Source organism: Medicago truncatula, chromosome 2 (genome assembly GCF_003473485.1).
Source record: "Medicago truncatula cultivar Jemalong A17 chromosome 2, MtrunA17r5.0-ANR, whole genome shotgun sequence".
Taxonomy (NCBI): domain Eukaryota; kingdom Viridiplantae; phylum Streptophyta; class Magnoliopsida; order Fabales; family Fabaceae; genus Medicago; species Medicago truncatula.
The window spans coordinates 15,937,321-15,956,898 of NC_053043.1; the positions used below are offsets into that span (position 1 = coordinate 15,937,321).

Below are 19,578 nucleotides of genomic sequence, written 5' to 3' on the forward strand. Positions count from 1 at the left end.
GCTTAGGTCTCTCATTTGAAATAACTGGACCTCTAATGCCATACCTCTTTGCAGGAACACACTGCAACAACAATTTCAATCATATCAGTCCCTATTTAATAAAAAATTCAATCAAATTAGTCCCTGAATTTCTACACTTACTAGAAAATCGATCTTTAGAATCTAACATTCATACCTGTCTAAGCACTGCTTCATTTGCAACACCATTGACATCATTTTGTCCCTGAATTGCAACATTTCCAACACTGGCATTTTGTGCAGCTTGTCCATCATTTCCAGCTACAACATGTCCAGGATTAACATTTCCAACATTTTCTGCAGCACCTCCACCATTTTCAGCAACGTGATTTTCTGCATTTCCTGGTACATTTCCAACATTTTCTGCATTCTCTCCAACATTTTCCTCTTCTGGCTCAGTATCAATCCAATTTTTTGGTCTCCTAGCAACACCTTGCTTATTACATCCTCTTAAGTTATGACCAATCAATCCACACCTTCCACATTGAGTGTCATTGTAAGTCCTCTTCATTTGACTCCCACCAACAGGTTTCTCATTGCCATCTTTTCTCCTGTTCTTCTTTGGTCTTCCTGCAGCCCTTCTCACCTTTGGTGGCACAGGTTTTTCATAAGGAGTTGGTTCCCAATATATTTGAGAATTCACTAGTTGGATAAAGTAGTTATAAGTTGCCCTATATGATCCAAGGGTCAACCAAGCATGGAAAACAAACAGGAACGGCGTTACCTTTTGAAATGACGAAATCTTCTATCAAAACTGATTCTTTTGCAACGTTCCTCGCCGGAGATGATGTTGATGAAGATGATGAAGGGTTAGGGGGGAAGAAGAACGGTCAGGGATGTTTTTGATGGAATGGCTGAAATGTGATCATGAAAAGGTATAGATATTACAAGGGTAAATTTGGAAAAGCAGGAAAAATTGAATTCAAAAGTACAATTGAAATTTTGTGTGTTTCAATCAAATTCGTCCTTGTACACGTGTACAAGACAACAAGTCATGCAGGAAGACAACTCAGCACCACTAACGGTGCATTTGGACGGAAGGACTAATTTGATTGACGTTTGTTAAATTCAGGGACTAAGCGTGCATTTCGACTAATTGGGGGACGTTTTTGGCCGATTCGTGCAAATCCAGGGACGAATTTGGGTATTCACTCCTTTTAAATTTTAAAAGAATAATTACTGTATGGCTTAATTCATGTTTTGGTCCCTTAACTTATTTTTGAATTTCATTTTAGTCCCTTAACTTTAAACTATCTCAATTTGGTCCCATAATTTTACCTCTGTTTACCCAGTTGGTTCCTTCTGTTAGTTTTTTACAAAAAACGTTAACTTTGTCCAAGTATGCTCTCCACGTGGGCCTATCATTAGATTACATGGCAAACCTTGTCAGCAATATAAAAGGGGAAAGATTGGTGAAAATTAGGGTTTTTTTTCCTCTTTCATTATTCCTCTTCTTCTCCATCGTGACCTTCCTTCTCCTTCTTCCACCATTCTTTTTCTTCTTCATTCTCCATATTTTCACCCAGAATTTCGAACCACACAACACCTTCACCTAAAATGTCGAACCAGACATCAAAAACTCAGTAAGTTCATGAACAATCATATGCATTTGGATATGTTGGGTCTAATTTGAGAAGAAGGGTAGTACCAAATCGTAGGTGTGGAGAAACAGTTGTAATTCAAACTGTAACTGATGCATTGAATCGTAATTTTGGGAAGAAATTATGGTGTTGTAGAAACTACAGGAATTCGAGTGACAAAGGATGCAGCTACTTTAAGTTAGTTGATGAAGATGATGTTATGGATGAAAGAGATTTGTTCATTGAAAAACAAAAGGATTAATAGGTCTTTATCCCCCTACAATATAGGTCACTTTTGGTTTTCCCCCATGTAAATTTTTTTTGTCAGATTCCGTCCTTGTAAATTTTTTTTGTTTTGGAAAACCCCATGGGACAGCTAACTGTGCATTTTCGCTGATGTGGCACGCTGAGTGTATAATTTTTATTTATTTTTTATTTTTTATTGTGCACACGTGGCATTTGTGATTTTTTTTAAAAAAAAATTAATAAGAATGAAAACAAATGCTGAAAAAATACTGGAAAAAAATTTAAAAAATAGAAAAATTCTAGAAAAGTTTATAAAAATAAAAAAAAATCTGATAAAATACCGGAAAAAGTAAAAAAAATCTGGAAAAATAAAAAAAGTTTATCTGATTTTTTTTATTTTTTATTTTTCTAGATTTTTTCGTTTTTTTATTTTAATTTTTTTTCCGGTATTTTTTTATTTTTTCAGCATTTTTTTTCGTTTTTTTAAAAAAAAAATAACAAATGCCACGTGTACAAAATAAAAATTATACAGTTAGTGTGCCACGTCATCAGAAAACGGTGACTCAGCGTGTCACATCAGCAAAAATGCACAGTCAGCTAGCCTAGGGGGTTTTTTCAAAACAAAAAAAATTACAAGGACGGAATCTGACAAAAAAAATTTACAGGGGTGAAAACCAAAAGTGACCTATATTGCAGGGGATAAAGACCTATTAACTCTTAGTTTGCAAAACCACATCCATTTTGAGTGGATTTTATTTGAAATAGGAACAATGATGTATTTTGAATTTTAGGAACAACTTTGTAATTTGAGTGGATGAGTGAATTAGTTGGTTTTGTTATGAATGTAATGTTTAGGTTGATTATAACATAATGGATGTAATGTGTTTGATGAATGAATGTAAAGTGTTGAGTATGATGAATGAATGCAATAGTTTGAATGAATTGTGCATTGTTGATGTTCATTTTAAGCATGTTGAGTTGCATAATGGTATAACAGGAACAATTAAGTTGAGTTGTATAATGCTATAACAGAAGCTGTATTATAACATTTCCAAATTATAAGATGCAAAAGTGCCTAATAGCACATCATTCCATTAAATTCATAAGTGCAATTACAACACATAATTAATCAAACTAGTTGCAATGTTACAACACTAAGTGCTTGACAGTTAAAAAGTGCATACACATTGAACACCAAAAACAAAGTGAAGTGTGCTTAATATCAGTCAATAGCACATATTACATTCAAAAAGACTACTTAATACCAGTTAACCAAAAAGACATTCAAAAGTGCTTAATAGTGCATATTACATTCAAAAAGACTTCTAATGCTTAATTTCTAAGGCTGAGATGAAAATCCTGCCTTCCTTGACATCTTCTTTCCTTTCTTTTGTGTTGGTTGAGTTGCAGCAACATCAGACACATTCACATACTTTCTTTTCCTTGGTGATCTCAAATTTTTTCTGAATTGGTGGTTGAGATGATTGTGTCTGAGCTGGGTGTGCCTTTGACTGAGAAGCTTGTGTCAAAGATGCTTGTGTCTGAGATGGTGTTTGAGACACATTCACAGTCTTTCTCCTCCTAGGTGATCTAATTTTCTTCTGTATATTTGGTTGAAATTAGTGTGTCTGTGACTGAGAAGCTTGTTGATGAGAAGCATGTGCAAGGTGTGGCTGAGATGATTGTGACTGAGATGATGGTGGTGGAGGTGGTGGGCACGTTGACTTGTTGTGTCCAGTTTGCTTGCACCTACTACATTTAATCTCATAAGAAGCTCACTTCATTTGTAAGTTATCTCTCATCAGCTCACTTGTATCCATTCTCCTCTTCTTTTTAGGTCTCCCTGGTTGGCTTTTCACAAGTGGTGGTTGAAGGTCAGTGCAGTCTGTCGATCTTGGCCATTGATAGGGAAAATGATGCTGGAATAACATGCAGCATATTGCTCTTTTTTTAAAATTGATGGCACATAGTCAGCTATCCTATAATTTTTGTGTTTCATGCAAGAAATGGCATGACAAAATGGTAGTCCTGTCAACAACCATTTCCTACAATCACACACTTTGTCCAACAAGTTGACATCATACTTGTCTCCAGTGCTTGACATATATATAACTTGGAAATCATGATCTCCACTTTGCCTACATTAAGATTAACAAGATGGTTACATTATGCAATTTAAATATCACCAGATGAATTAAAAATCAAGATTCTTTATCATTATATTAATACCTGACTTACCAATTATTGGTATAAGAAGATTCCTTTTCTAGCTTTTTCTTGATATTTGGCAGAACTTCACCGTCAGCATACTTAGCAATTTTCTCCCTATTGATCTGTCACCTTTACATGACATACACTCTAATATCCTTCAACATAGATACAACTGGCTTGGACCTTGGAACAACAATAACAGAATTGAAGGCCTCTGATATGTTATTCACTAGTGTGTCACACTTTGTATCACCCTTGAACATTGCCTTAGTTCGATGCCTTGGTTCAATTTCACACAGATACTTAAAAGCTTCCTCACTAATCTTCTTGATTCCATCATTTCCCTCTCAAATGCATTTCTGTAGGTTGCCTTTGCAGCCCTCCACATTAACTCTTTCAGCTTTTTCCCAAGAAATCTCTTCCTAAAGTTGTTGTAGAGGTGTCTGACACAAAACCTCTGCTCAACTCCAGGAAGCAATTTATCAATTGCTAGCAAAGGTCCCTGTTTAACATAATACATTTCAAAAAAACAACACTTAAAATTAATTTATGCAATTAAAGACAAGTAATTGAACATATTAAAGAAAAATGAATAGTTAGTTTACCTTTTGCTGATCACTTATTATAGTATAAGTTTTGCGCAGTCTGGTGCCACCAAAATCAGCTATGAGAAGCTCCAAAAACCATTCCCATGATTCTTTAGTCTCTCCTTCCACAAGAGCATATGCAATTGGAAGTATTTGGTCATTAGGATCCATTCCAATTGCAGCCAATAACATTCCACCATAAGGGGTCTTAAGAAAACACCCATCCAAACAAATAATGGGTCTGCAGTTGAAGAAATTATCCCTAAACCCCTTAAAACACACATACATTCTCTGAAAGTGAGGACAAACTATGGCATTAGGATTCTCTATGTCAGCCTCAGTACCTACATAAGGGGTGCTAGTAATGGATACAGAAGATTCTGTGTTGGATCTAAGTAATTCTTTGTCATAGTCATGTAACCTTCTATATTGATCTCTAAAGCTACCTTCCACAAATTCAGCTGCCAAATTCTTTGCCCTATAAGCTTTGCTTCTGTTGACACATGTCGCGTCATTTTTCGGAGATCAAGCTATTTTATTAGCATAAACTCGCTATTTTTATTTCCCGACTGAACTTTTAATTTTTTTTCAAAAGAAAGTGGAAAAAGGTTCAAATACCACATTTTTAAGATTAAGGGTTCGGGGGTTGGGTATATTTAGGGAAGGTATTAGCACCCTAAATATTCGTAGTATTCTACGAGAACCTCTTGATTTTATTCAACTTTTGTGCTATAACTTGTTTGTTTTTAAAGAGATGAAAATAGAATTGAATGATGAGTTAAAAAGAAAAAGAAAATCGATTTTAGTTGATTTGGAAGGACATGGTCCTTTGCCTATGTACCCGTGAGGGATCAAAACCTCGTACTTCGGGGTAGAAATTGACGTTTGATTGGTTTTGTGTTTTTTATTAGTCTTTGAAAAAGTTTTAAAATAAAAGGCCAAGTGGCAAATAAGAATTGGTTTGTGTTTTTAATATTGAAGAAAATTGACTCAAAGTTGAATTAAATTGATTGAAAGTTTGATTAAGAAAAATAAAAATAACGATCACTTGATTGAAAATTAAGGTTTATTATGAAAATATTTTTGTGATTTTTGTTATTTGAATGTTTTTGTTGTTTTTGAATAATGAATGAAAATTAGACTGACGGAGCAATAAAAATAAAAGCGCGTGAATTTCTGTAGTGACGTTGAATCACCACATAATCCCTAACCTAATTTTTTTGCATTTTTTTTATATATAAAGCGGTAAAGAAAATAAAAGACACACGTGCGCGCACACACACGCACACACTTTTTTTCATTTATATTGTACATTGGCCCTAAGTACATTCTAATTCTTGAGTAAAAATAAAATGACGAAAATTAAAATGCATGAGTGAATAGAATGTAAGACGATGACTTTAAACTAATAAAGAAAATGAAATGCGAGGCAAAATAGAAATGCAAAAAGAAATTAAAATGCATGAATAAAAAAAAAGATGAGATGCAAGGGGGTATAAACAGTAACAAGGGGGTGCAGTAATGAAAAAAAGAAATTGGGCTTTGTAAGATGACAGAGGCGCGCGTTGGGCCTCATGGTCGGTTTTAGGCCGGTTCAGATCGGTTTAAAGGCCGAACCAGTTCGGTTTAGTAGTATATATAGGTTGTGGACGGTTTTTTATTCATTTTAAAAATTCATTCTCTCTCTTCTCCTTTTACTTTCCAAAAAAAATCTCTCTTCTCTCTCTACTTATCTTCTAAAAAAACGATGGAATGGGTGGTTGGAAAGAAATCCGGCGCGGTGGCCGGCGAGTTATCACGGTGGCGCCACAGCGCCGGAGTTAAATCTGATATATTCTAGAGAAATATAAAGATAAAAAAAAAAAGTAGAACAATATCACTGATATATTTTGGACCAGAAAACTATGGATTAATTTAATTATTAATTAGGACCAGATTATTCTGAAGAGTGATTTAACTTAATTGTAAGTTAATATTAAGATTTGGTTAGGACCAGAGCACTCTGGATTAATTGAATTAATAAGGACCAAATTGTTATGGAGAATAAATAAATTAAACAACAATATAATATTAAAAGTTAGTTTAGGACCAGAGCACTCTGGATTAAGATGTGTGTATTTAGTGTAAAATAAATGAAAAAAGATAGCGAGAGGGGAAATAGGAAAGAAGGAAGAGAAAAATAGAAGAAAGAGGAAAGAGAAAAAGGGAAGATGATATACCTTTTATAGGAAGAATAAGAGAAAGACAAAAGATGAGGGTTGTTTTGTTTTTGGTAGTGATGGTGTTTTTTGTGTTAATTTATGGTGGTTTTATGTTGATTTGAGTGGTGGTTGTGTTGTTGATGATGAAGAAAAGAAACATGCTAAGACTAAAAAAAATTGTATTGGTGTGTTGCTGATTTTTTTCTCTATCTAAAACTTTTCCATTTTTTCTCCTCTTTTTCTCTCCAAAACTCCTTTTATTTATAGAAGTTGGGACACTTGGAGCTCAAGGCAAAATTGTAGCTTGGAGATCAAGTTTGAAGCAAAATGGAAGAAGGTTGGCATGTGATGTCATCTTGGTGATGTCACTTTAATGATGTCATCTTATTTTATTTGTAGTATGACCAGAACGTTCTCCATATCATTCTTGACAAAATTTCATTGTGTTTTTTTTAATAAAAAATTAAATAAAAGTTAATTACGGTTAATTGAAAATTTAAATAAAAGATCGAATTTTAAAAAAAAAATGAAAATTGAGAGAATATGGCCCGACTCGGAACCAAATATGAGGTATTTTAAAATACCTCTTTAACTAATTTTTTACTGAAAAATCAGAGATCGATCAGAGTCAAACGACGCGTGTTAGTGATATCTTAGTTCAAAAATTGGGGTATGACAACACCAATACCCCACTTTTGTTGAGCCCTATTCATAATTGTAGTAACTTGTAAGTCCCTATTCTCCCTAACCCTTGTGTGTAGTTTAGATCCTAACCATTTAGAGTTCATCATCTTAACTCTAAACTCTGGAGCACATGTATGATCCCCCTTCACTAACACTCATCAACTGCCATGTTTCCTCACCTTTAATATGACCACAGAACATCTCCCATTTACAGCCTTCACCTTTGCAATAAACCCTCATTCTCTGTTTATCATTTTTCCTAAACTTTAAATCCCTAGCATTCTCCACAGAATAAGTTCTATCAACATGTTGAAAATCAATCTTTGTCATAAATAAAGTACCAACCTCCCATTTATACTCTTTCATACTACATGGCATCTTGAAAGTTGGGAATTTGGGGTTCTATACACCATCTTCATCACTATCAGAACCATTATCCAGCTCAGAGTTATATTCATCCACATCACTTAATCCCTTGTCCCCCACAACACTTGATTGACCTACTATCCTTCATTGTTAACAAATCTTCTAAGATGTTCAATTATGTCATCTTCAAACACAGACTCTGTGGTTGTTTTCTTCTTAGGTCTTCCTCTTCCTCTCCTCCTACCAGTTTCTCCCTTCTTCTTTTTCCCCTTGTTAACATTACCAGATCCCTCACCTCTTATGGTTTCAGCTTGAACAGTTGCTTCATTCTCATTATCTTCATTCACAACAGAACTGTTACCAGCAACATTTTCAACATTAACAGTTGCTTCATTCACACCAGATCCCTCACCAACAATAGTTTCAACATTCACATTTGGGTCATTAAACACAGGGTCTTCATTTAAGGTAGCAGTTGGTTTATTACCTTCATTCCCACCTACCTCACTGTCTAGATTTCCTGCTATACACACCTCATCATCCGAGTCACCAAAATGTACCCCTAATGCACTATCTTCCCTCTCAGCAGTCATATTACCCAGTACATCTTCATTATCTAGCCCATCTTCATCAACACCTTCATTATCTAGCCCATCTTCAGCAACACCTTCATTACCTTGCCCATCTTCATTACCTAGTCCATCTTCATTCACACCTCAGGTCCATTCTCATGCTCACCAAACAAATCATTCTCATCCAACATTGGGCCTAAGTCATTTAAGTCCAACTCAGGCCCATCTTCATTCACACCACAGTTAGGACCACTTACACCACTTTCAGCATTTTTATCTTCAGCAGTGGGACCTACATCAGTGGGACCTTCATTTGTTTCATTAACAACAGGTGAGATAGGTGGGACAGGTGGGGCCATACATGGATATTCTATCAATGGGTCAAGGGCTACAACATCAGGTTGTGACATAGGGTGGACAACATACAAATGGACCCTATCATATTGAAGTGCAATACTTTGCATCCTTATACAGCCACTATCACTATTCAAAGGAATAAACTCATCTTCTATAACAAGGTCATGATACCACAGAGACTTAAAACTAACATAACCACAACTTTTTAAGGTTGATAACAAAGCAAAGTATGAGAAAAAGTCTGGGTCACAGTCTAGTGTTTCTACTGGTCCTTCATAATCAGGGTCCATAAAACAACTAAAATCTACAGCATGATGTACCACACACTCAAATATTTGGTCCATTTGTTTTTTACCATTAATATACAAAAGAAACAAAACCTAATCAGATTTATGCACAAAATTCGAAATAATTGGACCACACACCACACAACAGTATAAAACCCTAATTTAACATATGGAAATCCAACAGAACAGACAAAAATCGACTTTTGAGAAGGAATAAACAATAAATAAACCAAATCCATGCATACAACACCTTAAAAAGTAGCACATTCATTGAAATTTTTGAAAACCATGTCAAATTTTCGCATTCCAAATCAGGCAAAATTGTTTTAACTTGATATTCGAAAGAAGAATAGGAAATTAGCCTTTTTAAGGCTAAAAATTCATCGAAATCTTCAAAACCCTAGAGACTTTCGAAACCCTAATCATAATTTTTTTCCGAAACCCATGAGATTCGCGAAGAAGATGATGATACTAACCTGGAATTTTGCTTCGCTTCGTTAATCTTCTTTGTTTTCCTGATTTATCTTCTTCGTTTTGCAGATTTCTTCAACTTCTCTCTATGGGTTTTCGTTCTCCTTCTCTCTCTATGTTTTCTTCATTCTCTCTCTAAGTTCTCAGAAATGTAACGTTTTGATTACGTAGAAAGCTTACCTGGCCAAAGTTAACGTTTTTTTGAAAAAAAACTAACAGAAGGGATCACTTAGGTAAATAGAGGTAAAGTTATGGGACCAAATTGAGACAGTTTAAAGTTAAGGGACGAAAATGAAATTCAAAAATAAGTTAAGAGACCAAAACATGTATTAAGCCTTACTTTATTTAGTATGCTTAAAGAGTGCCCTGGGGGCACTCGTTAACAAGACCCTTCAAAAAGTTATAATTATGTATTTCGTTAGTCATAACAGTCCTTAGTTTAAAATACTTTGTTAATATTGTCATATTAGTCCTTCAAGATACTTACTTATTTTCATATCAGTTTTTATAAGTAACTACATATTGTCAATTTAGTCCCGATATTTTTTTGAACGAATTTTTTTATTAAAAACTAGATCTCTGCTCAAGATGAACAGAGACCAGTCAATTAGAGACTACAAAATAAAGACGTCGTATATAAGCGGAACACCATAAAATACACTAATACACATTACCTAACGAAGTCCTACTTTCAACACCCTTGAGAACAACAACCATCAAAAGAAACATCACCACCTAAATCAAACTCCATTGCAAATGGCCACTGAAAAAGAAATCCATAACCATCCATCGCCTGCTACTCACCCCAAATAAACCCCTCTGAATCAAACAATCTCTTTTCATCACCATAGTTGAACCACATCTGAAAATTTCATATTTCAACACTCACATGGCTTCCACCACCACTCTACCCCAAGTTCATCGAAGAAAAACTTCATAATTAGCCCAAAGCAAACTTGAATCAAAGAATTGACTCCCAAATCAAAAGTGAACAGCCCATCAATCTCCATAAACAAATCAGAAAGGTACCCTTCACCCCTAATCCACTGGAGAAGACACCATAACTAGCCAAACAAACTTGCAACTAGACACTAACTCTCGATCTCGAAGCAAAAGCAACCGGCCCACCAGAGTCCAAAACACAAATTTGTAACGCATTCGACATGATGGACGGTGATGCAAACAACAATCATGCCAGAAACGAAAAGGCTCAGCTTGAAGACCACCCACACTCGAAGCCCCCAAACACAACAAAAGCTAACGACAGCAGGTATGGACCCAAAATAAAGGCGGCTTACAACATAAACACCAAGAGCTCACCACCACCCACAAAAACACCATTAAGATATAAAACAACAAAAACCCCTAAAAACTAAACAACACGCAGGGACGTCGTCATCATCCCCACAATAACAATCTCACCACCTCAAAAAACATCACCTTGAACATGTCAACTCCTTAATCAGCCTCAATAACCACCGCCTATTAATATCATCATCAATAATCCCTACATAACATTATCATCACCATAATAACAAACCCACCACTACACAAAACATCACCTATAAGATTTCAACTCCCAAATAAAATAAAATAAACAAACCGCACGACAAAAACATAACAATAAAAACAAACAAAAAAAAACAACGTTCTTGTGGTCCAAAACAGGGGGGAAACTAAGAAAAACCAACTACAAGCACTAGACAAACGCCCCTCCGAGAGGCACCACCCATTAACACCTTAAACACGCACAAAAAACACTGATATTATGACGAAAAAGACCAGATCTACACACCAAGGATGAATATAACCAGATCAGCGACACCACAACAGACCACAGCAAGTTGCAATAGACCACCGTGAGCCACCACTGCGAACTTTTGCACCCTCCTAAAGCCACCGGTGTCGGAAAGGCCTTGGTGACGTGATGCGGAGAGTTGCTCCTCGTCGCACCACCACCAAAGTGTTCTACATCTTGAAAAGGTGTGGTTGGATTTTAGGGAAAAAGAGGGAGTGCTGTGTTTTAGAAAGAAAGCGAAGGATTTTGAATTTAGAGAGAGAACATTTTCACTTAATTTAGTTCCGATATGTAAAGAATTATTGTGAGGGTTGAGGGATTATTTTAGCGTCGGTGACTATTTTGATTAACAAATGCACAATTTGAGATTATTATAGAATTTTGATACATTGAAGGAGGACTATTGTGACTACTTATTACACATTTAAAGACCACAATGACTATAACTCCATTTTTTTATTTATTTTAAAGTTATATAAGTTTTTCTTATATAACCTAAAAATAGGGGCTAATTTGTCCCTTGTAAATTTTTATTTTAGTCTTTAATAATAAAAATGAGATGTTTTAATCCTCTCCTAATTTTTTGTTTCGTTTTTTGTCTCTAATAGCGAGTTTATGTTCGTATTTATGTAAAAGTTCTTATCATTTTATATTTAAAATGTGTTCAAATTATGTGCAGATGTATGTTCATTTTATGTTCAAAAAACGTCAAGAAAATGTTAAAATTATGTCCATTAAAAATGAAATTGAAATTTTTTGGAGGATGAAAAGATCTCATTTTATTAAATTTTCTATATTCTGGTTCAACATTTAAAAAATTGCTATATTTATATAGTAAAAGTGACAAAAATAATTCACAAGATTGTGGTTCGACATTTCATAATTAAATCCACAACTCTCAACAACAATATTTTGTTACTCAAACTACAAGAGAAAATATTTTGTTACTCAAATTACAGGAGAAAACTGAAACTTATACAATTTTTCTAGAAAAAATTGCAGACTCTTCTATGACACACAAATACACAAACCACTAGTACATCTTAAAGACTAGAGATGTTTGGTGAAGAATACTTAATATAACTCTAAAATTAACTATTTTGTTAAAATAACTAGTATTAATTTGGAGGGACAAATGAAGATGGAGCTTGGAATCTTTGAAGGTTGGGTTACATAAGTAAAATTGGGTAGTTTCTTCCCTCCAACCCTCCATCCTATCCTATGATTCTTAAAAACTAATCCCAATGGGTAAATCCAAAGAACATTTTTTTTTATCCCTGTACTTCCTTCCATACATAATTGGGGTACAACATTGGACTCATTCCCGACAAATAGAGTCTCATTATAAGGAACCTAGAGACATAAATTCTGATTCATAAGGAAAAGTTCAGATTCATGTATATAGCACATAAAGGAAGATAAACAATCATATCCTACATCCATTCTGACATGTGAAGTACCATCACTGTCAAAATCATTACTAAGCTAAGGTGTATTATAGTAAGAGTGGTGATATTTCTACAACCATTGTAAGAACGTTTGGGATTTGGATCCTCTCCTGTCTTTTTTGTGCAGCCCCTCTCTTTTTCTGATCCAATGGTTGATTGGTTCATAAATGAACAAAAAACAGCACCAAAGAGAGAGAAAAAGGTGAATGAACTACTTAGATTATGGCAGAACAAACAACATTAGAGAAATGGTTGGAGAGGATCCAAATCCCAACATTTGTGACAACCTTCTTTTTTTCTTGGTCAAAAACAATAGAAAGAGAAAAAGAAAGAGAGAGAGTAAGAACACAATATGAGTATGAGAGAGAGTTGTCCAAAAGTTGTATTGTACAAATATCATTTCTGTTGAAATTTGGGGTCTAACTCATTCTTACAAAACCGACTTGTAAGGTGATGAATGTCTACTCTTCTCAAGAGTGCTATCTATCCGATGTGGGACTAAATCCACCCCCTCAAAGCCAACACAATGAAGGTGTTGGAGGCTGCAATAAAGGCAAACCAAAGGCCGCAATTAAGGCAACCGGGGGCGGACCGCAATTAAAACGAATTTCCAACAATTTCTCTTGTAGTAATTTGCTTTGCTCCACTGACGGAAGCAAATGAGCGGGTAATGTTGAGATTATCAAACAGTTGGACAAAATTCTATTTCTGTAAATTTACCTTGACTACAAAGATTCTATTTCTGTAAATTTAGCTTTTACTTTTTTATAACAGACTGTAGATTTATCTTGACTAGTGTTGACTGTTGAGCACAAACATCATTGTTATTTTGTTTTTTTTCTTCACATGTTCCCTCCACGAGAAGTATTCTGGTTCGAGACTCAGAATTCGACCCAAGATTACATTATTTTGATATTTTAATACAGACAAGTTAACATTGTTATCCTCGCAGTCCATTAGATGAACACATGATATCGCGATGGTATAGAGAACATTTTTGCACACTAGATATCGCAAGGAAGAAAGATAAAAGAAGATACAAAGAGGAGCACACAGATAACTTTGAAAACTTTTGTGCCCCAAAATACACTACTTAGATGTATATTCCAAATTTCCCATGACAACAAGGAGAACTTACTCACAGATAAGTTAATTCAATATTTTTCATTTACTTTTATTTGTGGAATGATACTTATTTTTTATAAAACAAAGAAATATTATTAAGATGGAGTACAAAGGGTACTCAACTTATTTACTTACAGTTACATCAGATATATAACAGATAGAATTTATTTCCTGCTACAACCTCAATCCTATTTGTACAATAAGAAGATAAACAGGACCTGAGATTTAACCACCATTCAGAGGAAGACACTATTAATTTCACTTCTTGCTTTAATCCATTATCAACACCTAACCTTAATCATCTCCACCACTTCAACCAAATTTAGTAGAGAGGAATCAAAAGCAACTTTACTCCTTTGTATCCATTTTGAACATGCGATGGTGAGCATGTGATGGTGAGCCAGACAAAGTTTCCAAATTTCCTTGAACTCCTTTTTCTGAGCCATTTCCAAATTCAGCCAGAAAATAGCTATACTCCATTTCGACAAAACGGAATTAAAAACAGCCCAAGTATAGCACCACCTTTGCCAAATGAGATGTGAAAAACTGCAACAGAAGGAAAAGTGCTCTGTTATCTCTTTCTCACATTACCAAAAGACATAGTTTTCTTACCATGATATAAATGGAACTCCAAAGGTAACTACAAATTTTGATCAGACATCACTCTGTATAAATCTCCCCTTGACAACATATTTATTTTTCAAAGTTGAATATAAATTTAAAAACACAACATAGATATTGAAATTGATGTTGTGAAACTAAAACAAGCAAATTAAATTAAGCATAATAGAAAAGCATATGTGCCTGTCTTTCTGTTAGTAGTTAATAATTCTGAGTTACAATACCTTTTTTTATGTAGGATGTTGATCTTTCTTGGAACTCTGTCGAGGATGACCCTTCCATACAAATGCAGTACTTTTCTGAGGATCAATTTTGGACAAGAAGCAACTGAAGAACTTTCTAAAGAATGATGCAGTTATTAAGATTATATAGTACAAATGGAGTAGCCAAAAGACTAAATATGGTTCATGCTAAAAAATTCCAGCAAGATATGAACTGGTAGTTGGCCAAGGTATTTAAGTAAAAGAAAGAGAGAGAGAAAAAGAAGGCATATTTCACAAAATCAAGACCCCAAACTCTCCCTAATGCAAGAAGCTAGCTTTTTTAAAGATTGATCATCGAAAGAGATATCAATCTCTTTAATCTTAGACACAAAGTCCATTGCTTCTTTATGTTTTTTTGCTTTAATATAACCATCAATTACAATCTTGTAAGTTAGCTCATTTGGCATGCAACCATGTTCAATCATATATCTAATGACTTCATCTGCTTCAGCAAAAAGCCCATTCCCTGCATAGCATGACATGAAAGTATTGAATGTAATAGGACATGGTTGAACTCCATTAGCGGTCATCTCTGAAAGAATTCTTATAGCTTCCTGCACGAGCCCTTTTTTACAAAATCCTTTGATGACGGTATTGTACGACACAACGTCTGGACTTATACCGGAGTTTTGAATATCCTTGAGCATTTCTTCTGCTTTCCAACAATCGCCAACTCGGGCATACAAGTCTATCAAGCTATTATATGTCACAAGATTCGGCTGCAACCCGCTTACGTGAATGACATCTAACATTTCATGAGCCTTCTCGAGCTTCTGGTTTCGGACAAACATCGAAAGCATGGAGTTAATCACAACCATATCGAGTTTGTATCCATTATTTTGCAACTGATGAAATGCCCTTTCCATTCCCTTAAGCTGTCTGCACTTGTAGTTTGTAAGGACAAGGGTTCTCAAAAGCATCCAGCTAGGAAAGACGTGACCATCATAAATTTCCATCTCAACCTTCTCTAAACCCCTGACATTCCCAGCTTTAGAATAACAATGAAGCAAAAGTGAGTACGAAGTTTCATTAGGCTTAAATCCCTTTTTCCGCATGTCGAGAACGACTGATTCGGCCGCTTTCCAATTGCCTCGCCTCGCAAGAGCGTTTAGAAGAGCATTGTAAGTTGTTATGCATGGAGTAAATCCTGCAGCAACCATTTCACCGTACATTTTTGCAACATCAACTTCGGATCCACACCGACCATAGGCACTAATTAATGTATTGAACGTCTCTTTGTCAGGCTCAAAGCCACAGTTTTTCATTTCCCTTAAAACCTGGCTAACAAATTTTTGCTTACCCTTCTCACCACATACAGCAAGCATCGTGTTCCATGTTATGCGATCAGGAGGACAACCATTCAATTTCATGTCGCAGAGAATCTTAATCATGTCTTCTGATCTTGACCTCTTGCCTAGCAACACAAGAACATTGTTATACGTGCATACATTAGGAACACATCCCAACTCCTTCATCTGACCAAACACCTCTAACGCCTTGTCTGCATCTCCCGCCTTACCATAGGCATTTATCACAGTAGTATACGTAATAGCATTCGGCATAACTCCTTTACTTGCCATTGTATCAATGACAGCAGCCCCTTCATCATGAAACCCGGCTCTTACATACGCTGCCACAAGCTCATTGTAAGTAATAGCATCCGGCTCACAATTATTATCCTCCATTTCTTTTAAGATGTTCAATGCCTCTGTGTAAACTCCAGCCTTCCCAAAAACCTGCAACATCGAGTTATATGTAGCCGTTCCCGGTTTATATCCATTCAATTTCAAATCATCAAAAAACCTCCTTGCTTCATCAAGTATACCCTCTCTCCCACAAGCAGATATCACAGTGGTACACGTAAACTCATCAAACTCAAGCCCTTTACTCCTCATCTCATCCAACAACTCCAAAATCATACTCCAAGCCCGACCCATCTTCCCATAAACATCAAGCATAACATTGTAAGTAACCAAAGTTGGATCAAGACCAGTCTCCTTCATCTTCTCAAAAATCTCAATAGCCCGTTTATACTTCCCGGTTCGCGCATAAGCATGAAGAACAGTAGTACAAGCCTTAACATCAAGTGAATATTCTTCAACAGGAATTATATCAAACAACTTAGAAGCAATTGAATATTGTGATTCTCTACCTAACATCTTAACCATAAATTCAACAGATTGATCATCCACCTTCATATTTTCAGACCCAAAATTCAACCAAACCCATTCAAACAACAAAAAAGCTCTCTCCCAATTCCCAGAAAGATCCAAACCCTTCAACAAACCAGTAATATCAGATTCAAGTAACTCACCTTTCACAGAGTTGAAAAACTCAATCAAGTCATTCAAAGACGACCCAACAATGCAATTCAGCATAAACTTACTTTTTCCCGATAAAAATCCAAACTTTACATCATCAAAATGGTTATAATCAACAGAAGACGAAGTGGGTCGTTTTGTATGACCCTGTTGAAGATTTTCATCTTTTTCATCAAGTTGAATTTGGAGAGAAGTGAAATGGGTGTTATTGTTATTGTTATTAGGGACAAGTGTTTGTGTGTGAGTGATTATAGGAGTTGAAGAAAGGTGTTTGAGATGATGAAGAAGAGAATCTATGGGAAATGAAGGTGGTGTTTGTGTTTGTGATTGTGATTGTTGTGATGGTGTTGGTGGTGGAGAATGTGAAAATGTTGGTTTGAATTTCAATGCTTGGGTTGGTTTTTTAGTGGGGAGTGGAAGAACTGGTCTATTAGGGAAGAGGGTACCTTCCATTGATGATTGAAGCATGAAAGTGTTTTAGAGTTTAGAGTTCAGAGTTGAGAATATGGATGAGAATGAAAGTTAAATGGATTGAAGTGTTAGATATTTTATGCAGGAATGAGAATTTGTGTAAGGAAGATAAAGATGATCCATTCCAAGGTGAAAGGAGTGACTCGTATTGAAACTATCATAATCTTATTCTCATCGGTCATCACCCTGCCATTTTTACTATAGATACTTTCTTCATTACTCCTTATTTTTACTTTTACTTTTTGCTTTTGTAAAAATTAGTATTTACTTAATAGTATATTGATATAGTATAAATTTAAAATCGTTAAAAATTAAAGTTAATAGTATAAAACGGCAAATTACTTATACTTACAAATATGATTATATCCAAATTTTTAGAATATTTATGTCTCCGGATATGCAATGTTGACGACGTCATAGTCATGAATTGAATTTTTTTATGTTATTTTTATTCTTTTGATAAGTTTGTATATGGATTTTTAAAATTTAAATTTATGATTTTATTTTGATATGAGCTTTTAATGTTCAAATATACGGTAAGTTGATCTGTCCGGTGAGAACAGTTGAGTGACAACGGTGGCAGAGAATGTTCCGGTGTGACGATAATGGCTACCGGCACGGCGGTAAGAGTCTTTGTGGTGGAACGAAATGTGTCTGCAGGCACGTTAGCACTTTGACGCTCAAGTCGGTAATGGAACTGAGAAAGAGTGTGTAGAAAGTGTTGTGAAAAGTCATGTGTACCTTGAGGGTGAAGCAAGTTCACCCTTGTATAGGCGCGCGTTGGTCATAACCGTCTTCGAGTTATGCGGCGTGTGTTTAAGGACGGAGTAGGACACATGTAGGGTGATCCTTGTGCGAAGGTGTGCTCCTGTGTGGCACGGTTTGCGGAAGTTGTTGTGCTCCTTTGAGTGAAGAGCCTTAAGGCGGTGTATGTTATGTCACGTGTCGGCATGCGGTTGGTCTTCTAACTGCTCCAGAACATAAGCCATTCATATTTCATATGAATTTTAAATTTTATGCTTAAAAATTCATATATGCACGCATATCAAAAGAAAAAGATAAATAAATGACAAAGTCGTTATCTAAAATTTAGTTAAGAGACAATAAGTATAATTTTATTTTGCCGAAAAAAATTGGGAGGAAAGTTTTTATTTATTTTTTAAAAGGACGTTTTTTTTTAAGAAGCTAAATTAGCTCAATCAAATTGACACCGAAGAGAATTGAACCTGAGATTTCGAGGAGCACACTCCCAAATCTCAAACTAATACCACCAGACCAACTCAAGCGGGTTAGGAGTTAGGACGCTTTTATTTTACTTGCTCTTTTTCTTTTGTAGGTTATTTCCTTGTGCCGGTAAAGAAAATAAATTTTTTTGGTAGAAACTTAATAGAACTTTTTTACGGCAGAAGATATATGAGTGATGTGAACCAAAAATGTGGAAATTTGAGATATTAGCTTTTCTATTTATCTGAGAGTCATATGGAGTATTGTTTAGAATTTTTCTAATTGAAACACAATTTTTAATATAGCAAAATGTGTTTATGGCTTCAACCCAAAAATATTTTTTAACATTAGATTCATTCAATATTGTTCTTGTCATTTCTTGCAAAGTTCTATTTTTTCTTTCAGTAACTCCATTTTGTTGTGGAGTTCTTGCATGAAAAATTATGTGAGATCCCTTTTTCATCAAAGATAGTTTTAAATGATATGTTTTCAAATTATCCTCAATGGTGAGATGATGTTTGAATTATTTTCATTTTCAACAAGTTTACAAAACTTTTTGAAATGTTAAAAGCTTCATCTTTATGCTTCAAAAAATAAAAAGCATGTATATATGTGATGCTCGAAAAATAGTTACCTATTCTCCGATGCATAAAAGTGCAAGTATACACTGTCGCTACAAGTATTAAAGACTAAGTAGAGTATCGATCCTACGAGAATTGTCGTGGAT

The 19,578-nt window shown here is 35.1% G+C and overlaps 1 protein-coding gene across 1 annotated transcript; it reads right to left on the minus strand.

Annotated features, from left to right (window-relative positions):
* Nucleotides 1–13,998: 13,998 nt before the first annotated feature.
* On the minus strand, nucleotides 13,999–17,782 carry LOC11443600 (pentatricopeptide repeat-containing protein At2g18940, chloroplastic). Its single transcript, XM_003594898.4, has 2 exons — nucleotides 14,797–17,782; nucleotides 13,999–14,497 (listed from the first exon to the last, which is right to left on the minus strand). Exon 1 carries the CDS (start codon nucleotides 17,622–17,624, stop codon nucleotides 15,075–15,077), a length of 2,550 nt encoding a protein of 849 aa, XP_003594946.1. The 5' UTR covers nucleotides 17,625–17,782; the 3' UTR covers nucleotides 13,999–14,497; nucleotides 14,797–15,074.
* Between the last annotated feature and the right edge of the window lie 1,796 nt (nucleotides 17,783–19,578).